Below are 15,179 nucleotides of genomic sequence, written 5' to 3'. Positions count from 1 at the left end.
TGTCCGCCGGGCCGAGTCCGACACGGTCGGCTCTCGGTTAAATTCCTGTTCGATCATCCGGACGGACCACCACCAGATAAAGCGAAGAATACGAACATCAGGCTGATAATCTGATTGATGGTGGTGATGATAGTGGTGATGGTGATGATGATGATGGACCGATCAGAATCATCTTCTAGACTCCTTCCATCCCCCCTAAAGTGGCAATTCTCCGGTGGATCAACGCCACGATCGATTCTCTTCAAGCATCAGGATGCAGGGTCCGGTTTGGGTGGTTTGCATATCGCACAGTGCAGCAGGGCTCCATACAATCATATACTCCGTGTCTACTAACCACCCTCCACGGCTAATACCTCAGATTCTTCTTGCCCCACGTGGGCAACACCTCACCAGTGGGGCCACCGGTCGCTGCCCTCCGCGTGAATACCGAACGAGTCAAGCATCGAACCCCTCACGTCACGAAGCCCGTCGAACTATGGAACTTCGCCACCGCGAGGGAGCCTACTCCCGACGTTCTGATTTCAATCATATGGAATGCCTGTCCTTCGAATGCTTCCTCTCCCGCTGGACGTAGCACCACATTCTAGTTGAAAAAAAAACCCCACATCCGAACCCACCGGTCCCCGCAAGAAAGGACTATACATACAGACAACCCCACGCCGGCCTCCAAAATCTGCGGCTACGACTCGATCCATCGTTACTTTTTCCACCCTACTGAGTCTCCCGATCCAAAATGGTTTCCAAGCTGCACAGCGCACCGCCCTTCCGGGCGGAACATATGGGTTCGTTGTTGCGTCCGGAGAGTTTACTCGACGTGCGCGCCAAGATCCGCGATACGGGCGTGTCAGCCGAGGCGGCCGGGCTGCCGGCAGTTGAGAAACAGGCAGTTGGGGACGTGGTCAAGCTGCAGCGGGACCTTGGGTTCAAGGCGGTTTCCTCCGGAGAGTACAACCGCACGCGTTTCTGGGGGCTGATGTGGGACGAGTTCCAGGGTAGGTGTTTCGGGGAGGTCCCGGTCCAAGACATCGACTGACCCGACAATGCAGGAACCATCCGTTTGCAAGACGCAGAGGCCTCGATGTTCAGACTGTACCACCCGGATGTCGTGAGTCTGATTGAGACGGACCGGAAAGTGATGCCCGGAGACTCGGTGATTGCCGGGTCCAAACTATCGCACAGCACAAGCAAGTCGCTTTCGAATCTGCACGAGCTCCAGTTGGTCCAGCAGTCGCTGCCCGAGAGTGAATGGGGCAACATCAAACTGACCATGATCACCCCGGCTTGGTTCCACATGCGTTACAAGCAAGGAAAGGCATACACGCCAGAAGCGTATGCCAACGATGCGGAATACTTCAAGGACGTTGCCAAGGTGTACAAGGCGGAGCTGGAGTCCCTGTACAAAGCCGGTTTGAGAAACGTCCAGTTTGACGATCCAGGAATGGCGTACTTTTGCTCCAAATCATTCCGCCAGGGCTGGGAGGAGGACAAGGACAATATTGGCACGGTGGAGGACTTGCTGGATGCGTACATTCAGCTGTACAACGACTGCCTCAGTGGCCTTCCGGAGGACATGCACACCGGCATTCACCTGTGCCGAGGCAACTTCATTGGTGGGAGACATTTTGCCGAAGGCTCGTACGATATCATTGCGAAGAAGCTATTTGAGAACCTCGACGTCAACACGTTCTACCTGGAGTACGACACAGAGCGGGCTGGCGGATTTGAGCCTCTCAAATTCCTGCCGAAGAATAAGAACGTCGTTGTTGGCGCGATCAGCACGAAGCTCCGGGAGCTGGAGAACAAGGAGGCGATCAAGGAACGGATCTACAAGGCTGCAGAATTTGTTGCGGCAGGGAGCGGAGAGACACGCGAGGAGGCCCTCAAAAGGGTCTGCCTCAGTCCCCAATGTGGATTCAGTACACACGAAACGGGGTATCCGCTGAGTGTGGAGGATGAGAAACAGAAGCTGGGCCTGATTAGGCAAATTGCAGATGAAATCTGGGGAGAGCCGTGAAGCGTTCTGTCAGTGAAGTGGCAATCCTGCTATCAATTCCTGGATTTTCAACAGTGACTGGACATTGATTCACGGGACACGGGTCATGTATTCAACAGACGTCCCAAATCAGCGAGCAGGAAGTAGGGGGCCGATCGAAGAAGCATTTCAAGGCGGGTTATTCCAAGAAGAAGTCCCAATCTTCTTGGCGTGGAATTATTCTCACTTAGGCTCCAGTCTCACTTGGAGATGCAATTATATATCGGCGTAAAACCCCAGCGTTTCACAAAAGATATATGTTTGGATATGAGTGAGGTATCACTACATTTCAATTTGAAATAACACATGAATCGTGATGAGGAACATTTATTTTAAACTCTTTGGATGATTTGCATTTATGCTTCGCGGACGTTCTAGTATGAAGCCTGCGTTGACAACCCTACATTGGACAAGACACCGATGGGGCAATAAAAGGACTTTTTGTTATTCAATTTTAGCATCTCGTGTACAACGCCTTGGGGATTATGATAAAACCCTGGTATTATTCCTGATAATGATCTTATTTCTATGCTACCCCGACATCGGCGGATCTTTCATCCCACTTTCGCTTCCCGTTCACTACCCCACATCCGGCCACATCCACCCAACCGGAATTCCTTCCCGGTCACCACCCGGTCCGCTCCAAGGGTTTTCGACACCGAACGCATCTAGCTTACTAGCACGATTTCTTGCATCCGAACAACAACGCCGCCAGTCTTACAATGCCAACCCTTCAACACAGCAAGCTAGCCTTCATTGGCGGTGGAAATATGGCTTCTGCCATCATCCAAGGCCTTCTGAAGCAGGGAATCACGGGTGGAAACGTCACTGTCTCGGAGCCGTGGGATGTCAATCGCGAAAAGATCGCGGCCCTGGGAGTTCGCACGACGACTTCGAATGTTGAAGCTGGAGGAGAAGCGGATATTGTGATCCTTGCAGTCAAGCCTCAAGTGACGCAGAGTGTGTGCGAAGAGCTGGCCACTGCTTGGTCACAGAGATCGACATTACCTATTGTTGTCAGCATTGCCGCGGGTATTACCCTGAAGAGCTTGCAAGAATGGACCACGACGAGCGATAGAAGAACTGCCCACACCGTTCGCGTTATGCCGAACACCCCGGCGCTGGTTGGCGAAGGTGCTTCTGGACTCTTTGCAAGCCCGGATGTGACAGAAGCTGAAAAGAAACTGGTGGATGAACTTCTTGGCAGTGTTAGCAAAGCCACTGAGTGGGTGGACAGAGAAGAATTGTTGGATGTAGTGACTGGTCTGTCAGGTGAGTGTCCGGGTCCGAATATCCTCGATGGTTGTTGGCATGTCAAAATTAACAGAAAGTAGGATCCGGACCCGCATACTTTTTGCTATGGTTGAGCATCTAGTCGCTAGTGCCGAAGCCCTAGGACTCCCGAAAGAGCAGGCTACTCGACTGGCTACACAAACATGCCTTGGAGCGGGCAAGATGCTCGTTGAGTCGTCGGATGACCCCGCCCAGCTGCGCAAGAATGTAACCAGTCCGAATGGGACTACCTATGCTGCGCTACAGACATTTGAATCGCTAGACTTCAAACAAATAGTGGACAAGTCCGTTCAAGCTGCAACCCACCGAGCTGCTGAGCTAGGAGGTGCTCCCAGAAAACCTTAAAGAATCGCAGTTGATATGAAGTGAATATCACACTTGAATTCAAGGAGAGAGGGCAAAGGAAGGTTCATGGACTCTTGAAAATGATCGATGGCTAGCTGGGTTAGGGTTAATTCGCATTATAAATCTATAACAGCATCTGCTGAATCTCTCGATGCTCTAACATTCCACACTTGACTAGATCTCAGACCAAGAACTGTAGTGATTTATTTTGGACACATTCTGAAATCGACATATCGTATCAAAGGGGCCTTAAGAGACTTTGGTGGAATTTCAGAGAGCTAGTCCTGTTTGAAATCCGCAAAGATGAGAATCTACATTCTGGAGTCTTCATTGGAGATCAAAGCTCAATGACTAGATGACGCCCAATAATTGCCCATGGATACCATCCAAGATGATGGGCAAGACATTTTGAAGCAAGGTTGCGAAAGGAAAGACAAATGGTCTCTAGAATGGCCGCTATCATGATACCCAGTAGAATGCATTGGCAGTATATAGCGAGAGTTGATGTACAAAGACACCAGATACCTGCCAAGTGAATCAGGTAGAGATGCCATGGTAGAATAATTGACCTTCCTCCAAATGCGCCGGTAAGTGCTCAAACCCATAATTGCCTCGACGCCGGAACCCGAGACGGTATGCGTGCCGTGGGTATGAACAGGCGACCCAGATATGAAGAAAAGTTGATCAATATCCAGGAGCCCAGCCCACAATGATACGAATACAACAATGCTCTCCACACACACCGGCAACAACCAAAGACTACGCTCAATCAGCGCGGCCTTATGCCTCCAACTTCTAGCCTAAACATGTGATCCGTGGAGCAAGCAGTGGACACCCGAGCGGCGACATGGCAGATCAAGGTCTGTTCAGTAGGCTTGAAGTGTAGAAAATGACCACTAATGACACTTGAGCCATGCAAGCCATGTGAGGATCAAACACAGTCTAGTCTGTGACTGCCGCATGCAATAAACAATTCCAGAATTGTCCCTTATGACTCCGCCCAGTCCTGCATCTTGACGTTCATTCCGGGGTGTTCGTGGATCGGTTGCTGAAGAGCAGCAGATCGCACTACCGATTGAGACGGCTGAGGGGGACCGGTCCCGGAACGACGTCTGCGCTCTCGCTCCAGGGGGCCTGGCAACTCGTTTGGGTTGTTGCCTCGGGTGCGGAATTTAAGATTGATACCACTCAGCCAATTACCATCCTCTTCTTCCCCCAGCCAGTAGTTATGACCGATGCCAATCATGACCCGCCCCAGCCTGCCTTTCCAACCCTGGCCATCTGGGCTATACGGCGAAAAGGGCTCGCGGTCGATATCAGCCACGCTTGCGACCGAGACATTGCGGCTGTGCGTCGGAAGTTGAGTATGACGGGGGATAGCAACCCAAAGGCGCAAGGTCTGGCGCGCAAAAGCAAGCATCACAAAGACGAAATAGAGGCGAACAGCCCACAGAAGAGAAATGAAGATGATACTTTGGAAACTCTCGGGCTGAAGGACGGCATTGCTGATACGCTCGGCACTGCGCGGGGGATGGGCCACGAACTGATTACCCTCCTCGGTGTGCTGGATTTCAACGTAGGCCGCATCATATTTGGGGCTCGTGAAACCGGCAGTCTGGGCGATCGTCTCGCTCCCAGGGCCAGAAGCCTTGCCGTTATCGTAATGCTGAGACACCACCAGAAACCACGTCACGCCAAAGGCAGCTGTGTAAGCAGCGTTGATGAGGCTGTCAATCAGGTAGAGCCATGCCAGAGCGAGACATTGAAGAGGCGACTGTTTGCGGATGTGCGGGAAGAGCAGGGTTGCGAGACCGAGGGCGATGAGGGAGTAAAGATACATGGACAGCTGCACCGGCGACAGGTGGTAGCCCGTCAGCAGGGCGAGCAGGCCGTAGAGACCGCTGATCTTGTTGAGCAGTAGCGACAGGGTGATGAGAGAGGCGCCAGTCTCCAGGCTCATCACGTAGAGGAAGGTCTGCGGATCACGCGTTAGCTTCGGGGGAGGGAGCGTGGGGAGAAAAGTGTGGACTCGCCTCTGGCCGCGGGATGCGGAAGAAACGGTTTGAGAGCCCCATGATGGAGGAGCAGTCTAGGAAGAGACAGATGGGAGGAAGGACAGATGAGGTTCAAGGTCTGAAAAAGGATGGCCGGGGGGGCCAATTAACCCGGGCGATCCGCTGGATCAGGTGACCAACATCCGCTGATGTAACCTTGGGCCTCAGGCAGCAACACCTTGAGCTCTGACATACCGTGACTACAGGGACAGATCCGCCTCCAATTGTCAGGCCCTCACCGCTCTCCCACTTGTACTCGTACACTACGCCTCCCAACGCCAACGGCAGCCCGATCTGAGACATCCCGGGGAACATCCAGGAGCCAAATAGTAATGGATGGCCGTCATTCGCCACGTCCCTGAATTAACCAGAATTCTTCGTTCGGGTTAAACGACCTATATGAGACCTCCGTAGTGGGTACCTGGTTAGAGGTAAGGCATGAAGCCCTAGACATTGATCATAGTGGTTCTATACCGGGAAACGGTTCTCATGAGCCTCGTTTACTCGGGACCAATAAGAAGACAACGCTTCTCGTATGATTGATGTCCACGACGGTCGGTCAGCTATCTGCCAAGCTTATAGCTATTGTTTGCCGTCCCCAGCCCTGTGAGATACCACGCTAATCTTCGGCGGAGGTCCCAGAGAAGCATCATTGATAACGACGCAAATTTCGCTGAGCCGCGGGATACCCTCATCTACAATGAAACCGACGATAGTTTAGTAATGACATTGACAACTATGCGAGAGCCTTAGGCGGCCAGTCCGAGAGCGAGTCCACGGGGATAGCTATCTACGTAGGTCTCATTAATATGAAGGGCAAGACGTCTCGTCGCGTGAATATGGCTGCATCAGACCCGAGCCAGGCACGGACACAGGGAAGCTTCCAACTCCTTGACTATAACACGACCGGTCATATGTTCATGGGGTAAGGGTCAATGTGTAAGTTCAAAGAGTACGATGGAGATGGGAAGGTGGTACAGACCGACCAATTTGGTTATATTTGCCACTCTCGATAATACCATCTCTTCAAATATCCTTGGAAGGCAATCTCGAAGTGGAAAAACACCATCGTGATCCAAATGGTCTCCGAATTCACGACGGGCAGCTCGACATATATGAATTGGAACTGGGCGATGGAGCACGACTACTGGCAGATGTATAGCGCCCGCGATATCAACCCACTATCGAGGAGGTCACATTCTTCGCTAATACTCCCAGCTATGGCTTTGAGATATATATGGACCTTGATGATGTAAAAGCTCTCTACGTTATGGTTGAGTCTCGGCAGGGTAAGAACGTCTTAGCCACACCGAACTGTGCAACAGTCCCACCGAGGGTGCTGAATCTTTCTTAAGAGTTCACCCTAATTCTAATCTGTCTAGAAGTTTGTATATATCTCAAAATCTCGTCGTGCATACATCCCGGTTTGGATGACGTGATCGTTTGGCCCCCAGTCGGCCGAGAATCTCTCCCCGCAAAATTCCAGTTTCGCTGCCCATTAGCCCGAGGTCCCTTTTTCTTTCTTTCCACCCATTCCTTCATTATTCTTCCTGTCTCTCTCATCCCATCCTGAATGCGATAGCCAGCTGCATCCCTTTCCTTTACATACCACCATGGGCCAAGACAAGCTCACGGGGGCCGCTGTCGCTCAGCACAACTCCAAGGATTCGTGCTGGGTGATTGTACATGGCAAAGCCTACGACGTCACCGAGTTCCTCCCCGGTATGATCCCCTTCTCTCTCTCTTCCTCTATACCCCCGTTCTTCATCTTATAACGACATCCAGAGCATCCCGGCGGCCAGAAGATCATTCTCAAGTACGCCGGCAAGGATGCGACCGAAGAATTCGAACCCATCCACCCACCGGACACACTGGACAAATATCTAGACCAGTCAAAGCATCTGGGTGAAGTGGATATGACGACCGTGGAACGGGAAGAGAAAGCCTTTGACCCTGATGAGGCAGCGCGGCTGGAACGCATCAAGCGGATGCCACCTCTCGCGGCATGCTACAACCTGATGGATTTTGAGGCGGTGGCGCGCCAGGTCATGAAGAATACGGCGTGGGCGTATTACTCCAGCGGAGCGGACGATGAGCTTGTGCGTGTTCGTGTTTTTCCGAGGGGTAGATAGAGCTAACAGACGTTTCTCAGACCATGCGGGAAAACCACGCAGCGTTCCACAAGATCTGGTTTCGACCGCGGGTGCTGGTGGATGTCGAGAATGTGGACATGACAACAACGATGCTGGGCAGTAAAGTCTCGATTCCATTCTACGTCACCGCGACTGCGCTGGGCAAGCTTGGCCACCCGGAGGGAGAAGTGGTTCTGACGAAAGCTGCGAAGCAGCACCAAGTGGTGCAGATGATCCCAACACTTGCATCCTGCTCCTTCGACGAGATTGTCGATGCCCGGCAGGGCGACCAGGTGCAGTGGCTGCAACTCTACGTGAACAAAGACCGTGAGATCACGCAACGAATTGTGCAGCACGCCGAGAAGCGCGGGTGCAAGGGCTTGTTTATCACGGTAGATGCGCCGCAGCTCGGTCGTCGGGAAAAGGACATGCGGTCCAAATTTTCCGACCCCGGGTCCAACGTACAAAGCGGCGAGAGCGGGGTCGACCGGTCGCAGGGGGCGGCGCGCGCCATCTCATCGTTCATTGACCCTTCCCTGTCGTGGAAGGATATCCCCTGGTTCCGGAGTATCACGCGCATGCCAATCGTGCTCAAGGGGGTGCAGTGTGTCGAGGATGTGCTGCGCGCCGTTGAGGCCGGTGTGGACGGTGTAGTGCTCTCGAACCATGGCGGCCGGCAGCTCGACACTGCACGGTCAGGCATTGAGGTGCTGGCAGAGGTGATGCCAGCACTGCGTGAGCGCGGCTGGGAGAAACGGCTGGAGGTTTTTGTCGATGGTGGCGTGCGCCGTGCGACTGATATTCTCAAGGCACTATGCTTGGGCGCCACGGGTGTCGGCATCGGTCGCCCTTTCCTGTACGCCATGTCTGCCTACGGCCTAGACGGCGTCGATCGCGCCATGCAGCTGCTCAAGGATGAGATGGAGATGAACATGCGTCTGATTGGCGCCACTTGCATCGAAGACCTGAGCCCGAGTCTGCTCGATACTCGTAGCCTGTCGGGTGGCCATGCTGGCGCCCCCCCGTCGATACGCTTGGCCTAGGTGCCTACGATCCACTGGAGGCTCCACGCTTCAACGAGAAGCCAAAGCTGTAACTCCTTTTCTTTAATAATATGACAGGTTGGAGAGATATAGGACGGGCCTGTGCTCTCTCCGTCTCCGCCTTGCTAAGATATATATCAAAGCATTGATGCAAATGTATCATATCATACCCAAACTACTGTATACCATCAGAACTTGCCCCCCATAAAGAGCATGTAATGACTAACCCAACCACCACTGTATAATCACCTCCCTTATTTATAAAAGCATGAGGCAGGTAATATGTGTCAAGTCACGAGTAGGTTTAACGCGCTGCTGTTCGATGCCAAGCAAGAGGAAATTGTCAGCGAGCTCGTACAAGTAAACTAGAACCATAAAGCTCAATCAGATTGTGCCTGCAAATACTCAATTGTGGCTTTGGCCACCCTTAGCTCAGCCTCCTCGCCTGAAGCGCATCCTTGGACAGCAGCAATCTCTTGCCCATTGAGGATGGACATGCAAGTATACGTGGCACCGTTTGAAGCCGCTATCCTTTTTTTCTTGAAGACAAGGCTTCCAGCACCCTTGACCATATTCTGGGCGAGATTGCGTGGATGGATGACATTGACTTTGTCTGCGATGAGCCGACGCAAGTAAGGCAGCAGGCCGATGCGTTCGACAAAGGCTTGGCATATGTCAATATTTCCCCCAGAGTCAATGAAGATTGCACCCAGGACACTCTCGAAGATGTCGGAGAAGAACTTGTCGGCATGTAGACGGGTGAAAAGTTCCCATGGGTAGTCCGGTGCTGCCTGCAACGCTCTCCATATTTCTTCGCGTAGAGGCTGGTGTCGTCCTAGACAAGCTTCCATGGAGACCTTGATAGTAGGACCATTGAATCGGAGGAAACGCCAGAGAGAAATCTGGTTGTCATCGAGCGCAGTGTTGATCTTATCGGCCTCATTGGGAATAGCGAAATCCATGCAAAGAAAAGCAAGGAGATTCGAATTAACAACAGCATGTTTGATGAGCGTCATTCGACCCTCGGAGATCTGGGTCGGGTGTGCAGACATAGTTGACACGACAATCATATCTAGAACTGCATCGCCGAGGAATTCGATTCGCTGGTAGGACTGGGTTACGGTGTCATGTTCGCAAGAGGGATGAACGAGAGCTTCAGTCAGGATAGCCGGATTGTTGAAGTTGTAACCGGTTAAACGGGACAAACAGTGATGATCCACCGGCTTGCTGACACTTTTGCCACAAGTAGAATTGCGAACAGATGAATCGTTGTGCGATAGGAGATCGACTTCGGGGAGAAAATGGTGGAGACAAGCTTGTGCTTTCGGGATCCCACCGTCTTTGTATGCAGCGCCAATAAGAGCCTCCACCACATCTGCGAGAACTTTTGCGGATAGTGGTCGTTTGGCAGTCGAGCCTAACGCATTCGAGTGTTGAGATATCAGCGGTGCGTTCCACTTGCGAGGAGTAAATCTGCGAGTCAAGATGAAACGATCTAGTCCCGTGCAGAGCGCAGCCTGGGCAAGGCGGTTATTCTCGATAAAGCTGTCGCGGTTGGTGGAGAGGCATCCTTCATTCCAATCTGGATTTTGATAGAATAGCTGGCAAGAGACGGTGAATTTTAAGACAGAATCCCCAAAGAATTCATATTTTTGGTAATCTGTGCTAGCCTGGGCGATTGGTGTGGTGATGGCGGTAAGAACATGGTTCAAATCGTTGATCCCGATCGACTTGAGGATGGTCTCGTTGAGCTTCTGGGCCACATATCTGGCTTCTACTCGGTCAAGGATCGCTGAGATAAAAAGTCCAAATATTGCTTTCGTGGCTGGGAGTTTTTCAATGGTGCAGGCCGCTGCAGGTATTCTATGCACCTTGGGGCTGCCTAATTCCCCCTCCTCGGCGGCATTAATCAAGCTTCGGGGTTGGAGGAGGTTGCGCCGCCGGGGTAATGCCTGGCATTCTATTTCGATTTCGGTTCGTGTCTCATCTGGGGTGATCCATTTCTTGAACAAGCGTGGCTCGCTATACTTTGAGTGATCGCGAATGATACCCATCGAGAGCGGAGAGTCCTTCCGGCAATAGACGTTTACTGCCTGTTCATTGCCGCTATAGCGATCAAACCAACCCGGCAGCATTTCCAGTGGAATATCTGGAGCAAAGAGGGCAATAAAGTCTCTTTCTGGTCCACGTTGACGTGAGGATGGGGCCTGAAGATATAGAGCCGTGATCTCCCTCAGGTGATCGATCGTTTCCGCTGTGACCCCTGAAAGTGGTTGTGGGGAAGTCAAACTGAGGTGAAGTGCGTGGTCACTGTCCCAGTAAAGCGGCATTGATTCTGGAATGACAATTGACTTTGGCAAGATCATCATCATGGTCAGATCTTCAATAGGATTCCCGTCCCTGGAAATTGTGATGTAAGAGCAGTGGAGATCTAGCGATGACCAGGCTTCTGCTAAGTCTACCCATGGATCATATTGTTCTGAAGATTCCACCAGAGAAGGAAATCCACCTTCTCTAGTAAATTTTAGCGCTAGTTTTTTGGTCGGTGATTGAGGAATATCACGCATCATTCCCAATTGCCACAGAGAATTGTATGCTAGTACAGCTAATTCCTGCTTGGCTGCCTGTTCTGTGCGCCACCAGCCGGCCCCTTGGATTCTGCGGACCTCGGAAGGCACCCAATTCGGCAGAAGAATGGTGCCCTTGAGAAGACCACTCGGATCTTTTTTAAAGGAATAGGCTGGCTCATTTCCGGCTCCAGGTTTTCCACGATGTGTTATACAAAAATGATGCAGGTATTTTATTGCTTCATCGGATGTCAGGGAAGCACTAGAATTTCATGTCAGCCTTATTGACGAATAAGATATCTTAGCGAAGGTCTCAGCACTCGTCAGACTGCACTCGAGGCTCATAGCTCTGGTGATCGCTGACACCTTCGCCCAAAAGCCCACTCTCCTGTTCGGTACAGCTTATTCTGTTCTCACCGCAAGCCTCTACCATGATCATCCATGCTCCTCCAGTCGAGTACAAATATAGATATGTTATCTTCAGGTGTAATGACGTTGTGTGTCACAGTAGAAAGCTTAAGGCGGTTAGGTTCTCCTTCTCCTGAAAATAGTGTTGGAAAATCCTTTTGAGAGAATACCGGAGCAGCTGGTCGTGAACGTTCGTTCAAATTGTGGGTAGGCGGGAAAGCTGAGGCCTTGGTGACAAGCGAGCAGCCTGTCCTGCAGCCACTGGAAACAAATCTCACCGCTTACCAGAGTGAAAGTTCCCTGTCCAGTGGATACCTGTCCACGTCCCTTTTTGGTTTAGTTACTATTTGCAACGATTACCACGTAGCTGAGGCGTCTCGCCTTTACAGCCGACTAATCACACAAAGCTCCGGACCTATTAATGTCAAACAATGATTTACTATTAGCCAACAAATCATAAAAGATTATGTATTGATAAACTCGTGCGGCGCCCCCATGTCGTCATTCTGCACCATACTATCGGTCCATTGTTTCTGCCCCAACATATGTTCAACAACAAAGGGTTGACACGTTAATTCATTTGCCTCTGCAATTACTTCTGTGACTCTTCTTGTCGCACCCAGTGTCCACTCTTGCCGCCTTGCTTCTCTAGCAAGCGTACCCCGCTGATCACCATACCTTTATCTACAGCCTTAAGCATATCGTAGACTGTCAATGCAGCACCCATGGTCGCCGTCATAGCCTCCATCTCGACTCCAGTTCGACCGAGACAGCTGACTGTCGCGACAATCTGCATCATGCCATGATCATCGGCTGATTGTTCCGGCCCCACAAGCTCAACAGAGACTTCAATCCCTGTAATGCCGATGCTGGGATGGCAGAGGGGAATGAGGTCCGGAGTTCGTTTAGCGGCCATGATACCTGCGATCCGTGCAACGCTGAACACATCACCCTTATGCGTGCCCTGGCCTTTCCGGAGAAGTTCCCAAGGCCGGGAATTGGAGAAAAGGATATGGCACGCGGAAGTGGCTAGTCGCTTTGTTTCTGGCTTCTCTGTTATCTGCGTCATGTGTACGGTTTGGGATGGCGTCAAATGCGGAAGGTCTGGGTCGGACGCCGTAGGGAGTGAGAGAGTCTTGCGATTGATGACTTTATCAGAGACCAGTGAGAACTCAGGTGCTGGAGACGAACGTCCGCTATGATAGAGGCGAGCGTGCAAGGTCCCCAGTGACCGGGGAAGAATGTGTGAAGGTATGCGCAGCCAGGACGGGCCTCGGGTCATCGGTCTCGGGGTCATGCCTGATGTATTATCTAGGGCCACTATTAGCGTGATTTCCTCGACGGATTTCAATGAATATACGAAATCTGTAGTGCATGGTATTGAGCAGTCTTTCGGGAATGTCTGAAGAAGGCAGAACAGAGAAAGGAAGAGTGAGAGATAGGGAACAACGTAAGGCCACATACACAGCGGAGCAAGCGCGGCGAACAACACCTCCATCCACAGATATATACACATAAAAGCAAGTCGTAAAGCGTCGTGAAATCGTAGATGGGAAGAATCACCCACCAATCAGAATCATCGGCCGGTTCTTCATATTCTCCAGCTGTCCCATGCCGGCATGTTTCGCCTTCTTGCGCTTCACGGCCTTCCCGATGATGTCTAGAATCTCTCGTTCTCGCTCATTAACTACCCCGCCCTCATCGCTGATTCTAGCGGCCGTTTGCACCGTCTCAAGCAGCTGCAATTTCTGCATCGCATCCTCGTCGATAGGCTGCCCGTGATTCTCCTGGCGAATGATATCTCGGAGCGAGACTTCGGCGTTGCCAAAAAGACACACTTTCAAATTGCCGTCGCTGGTGATCCGCAGTCGATTGCACGAGCCACAGAAATTGTGCGTCATGCTCGTGATAAACCCAACCCGGCCTTGAAAGCCGGGGACCTGGTATGTCTTGCTCGTGTCGTTCTTGTGATCGGCCACTTTCTCAAGAGACGGGTATTTCTCCTGGATCACGGCCAGCATCTCCTGGTATGAAAACATCTTGCCCTTGTTCCATTTGTTCCCACCAAAGGGCATGTACTCAATGAAGCGGACCTCGATATTTTTCTCGCGGCCGAGTTCAACAAAAGGCAGGATCTCTCGATCGTTCAGGCCCCGCATGATAACACAGTTGACTTTCAGCTTGATTCCCGCCCCGACCTTGTTCATTTCCAAAATGCGGTCGATGCTTTTCATCACGGTCTCAAATCCCTTGCGACGGGTCATGATCTGGAACTGGAACGGATCCAATGTGTCGAGACTCAGATTGACCCCGGTCAACCCGGCCTCGACCATAGGGTCCAGTTTGCGATGTAACGAGATGCCGTTGGTCGTCAAGCATAGTTCCTGGAGCCCATTCTGCCGCAACCGGCCTATCTCCTGCATCAGCGGCACAATGTCTTTCCGTACGGTGGGCTCCCCGCCCGTCAGCCGGATCTTCGTCACACCCTGCGACACGAACAGAGACGACAGGTAAATAATTTCTGGGGACGTCAGGAGTTGCTCCGACGGTGAGAGCTCCACGCCTTCCTCAGGCATGCAATATATACATCGCAGGTTGCACCGCTCGGTGAGGCTGATGCGAAGGTAATCGTGCTGTCGGTTAAAGGTATCGGTGAGGAAGTCCGAGAAGGGCTTTGAAGACTTGAGGGCAGAGAGCCTGTCAGACCGGGCGGGTGGGAGATTTGTGGCAGACGATGTTGCTGCTGCGGTGGTACTGTGCAGTCGGCTCGGGGGGGGCAGACCCCAGGATCGGCGGGGAATCCGGGGCCAAGATAGGAGGAGCCGCGACACGATCGTCATGATTCAAGGATGCTATATACGATATTCCAGGTGCGACATGGCGCACGAGAGAAAAAATATTTGCATTTGCTTCCTTGGATTGAGGGGAAAGGCCGAGTGTGATGTGTCTGTCGGATGGACATGCCCTTCGGCGCCTTCCGGGGTGTAGGAGCTGACTCAGCATCCACAGCTGTGACGACTTGATAGATTCGGTTCCAGGTTCAAATGTTCCAATCAAGAATGGGACTCTCACCGCTATCTCCTATTTTGTACTAGTTTATTAGTTAGTTCGCCCCTACTACTGTATATTGTTGGGCATCCCTAGGTTGAATTTGGACAGAGATTTATTCCTTTGTGAATTGCAATTCCATATTGGGACCCTCGTACATCTAGATCTCGACAGTTCCCACTAACTAGCTAACAAACACTACGAGCTAAGTAGATCATAATACTAACGAGACCGAAAAGTAAGGAGCTCAATGCGAT

The 15,179-nt window shown here is 51.8% G+C and overlaps 6 protein-coding genes across 6 annotated transcripts; 3 read left to right on the top strand and 3 right to left on the bottom strand.

Annotated features, from left to right (window-relative positions):
* Positions 1–733: 733 nt before the first annotated feature.
* On the top strand, positions 734–2,014 carry N7510_008194 (cobalamin-independent methionine synthase II family protein; the record flags this gene model as incomplete). Its single annotated transcript, XM_056980119.1, has 2 exons — positions 734–992; positions 1,047–2,014. 2 exons carry the CDS (start codon positions 734–736, stop codon positions 2,012–2,014), a joined length of 1,227 nt encoding a protein of 408 aa, XP_056830328.1.
* A 740-nt stretch (positions 2,015–2,754) lies between these two features.
* On the top strand, positions 2,755–3,670 carry N7510_008193 (pyrroline-5-carboxylate reductase family protein; the record flags this gene model as incomplete). Its single annotated transcript, XM_056980118.1, has 2 exons — positions 2,755–3,304; positions 3,408–3,670. The coding sequence occupies 2 exons, from the start codon at positions 2,755–2,757 to the stop codon at positions 3,668–3,670; spliced, it is 813 nt and encodes a 270-aa protein (XP_056830327.1).
* Positions 3,671–4,658: 988 nt separating this feature from the next.
* Positions 4,659–5,630, bottom strand: N7510_008192 (inositol phosphorylceramide synthase regulatory subunit KEI1; the record flags this gene model as incomplete). The annotated part of the gene is made up of 1 exon (XM_056980117.1): positions 4,659–5,630. The coding sequence occupies one exon, from the start codon at positions 5,628–5,630 to the stop codon at positions 4,659–4,661; it is 972 nt and encodes a 323-aa protein (XP_056830326.1).
* Positions 5,631–7,337: 1,707 nt separating this feature from the next.
* On the top strand, positions 7,338–8,899 carry N7510_008191 (L-lactate dehydrogenase (cytochrome); the record flags this gene model as incomplete). The annotated part of the gene is made up of 3 exons (XM_056980116.1): positions 7,338–7,446; positions 7,510–7,823; positions 7,877–8,899. The coding sequence occupies 3 exons, from the start codon at positions 7,338–7,340 to the stop codon at positions 8,897–8,899; spliced, it is 1,446 nt and encodes a 481-aa protein (XP_056830325.1).
* Positions 8,900–9,279: 380 nt separating this feature from the next.
* On the bottom strand, positions 9,280–11,271 carry N7510_008190 (putative RNA helicase/RNAse III; the record flags this gene model as incomplete). The annotated part of the gene is made up of 1 exon (XM_056980115.1): positions 9,280–11,271. One exon carries the CDS (start codon positions 11,269–11,271, stop codon positions 9,280–9,282), a length of 1,992 nt encoding a protein of 663 aa, XP_056830324.1.
* A 1,195-nt stretch (positions 11,272–12,466) lies between these two features.
* On the bottom strand, positions 12,467–14,714 carry N7510_008189 (molybdopterin cofactor biosynthetic protein; the record flags this gene model as incomplete). The annotated part of the gene is made up of 2 exons (XM_056980114.1): positions 12,467–13,239; positions 13,442–14,714. The coding sequence occupies 2 exons, from the start codon at positions 14,712–14,714 to the stop codon at positions 12,467–12,469; spliced, it is 2,046 nt and encodes a 681-aa protein (XP_056830323.1).
* Positions 14,715–15,179: the final 465 nt, after the last annotated feature.

This window comes from Penicillium lagena (genome assembly GCF_028827675.1).
Source record: "Penicillium lagena strain IBT 129212 chromosome Unknown utg000006l_segment0_segment0, whole genome shotgun sequence".
NCBI lineage: Eukaryota > Fungi > Ascomycota > Eurotiomycetes > Eurotiales > Aspergillaceae > Penicillium > Penicillium lagena.
This window is presented reverse-complemented; position numbering and strand designations above follow the sequence as displayed.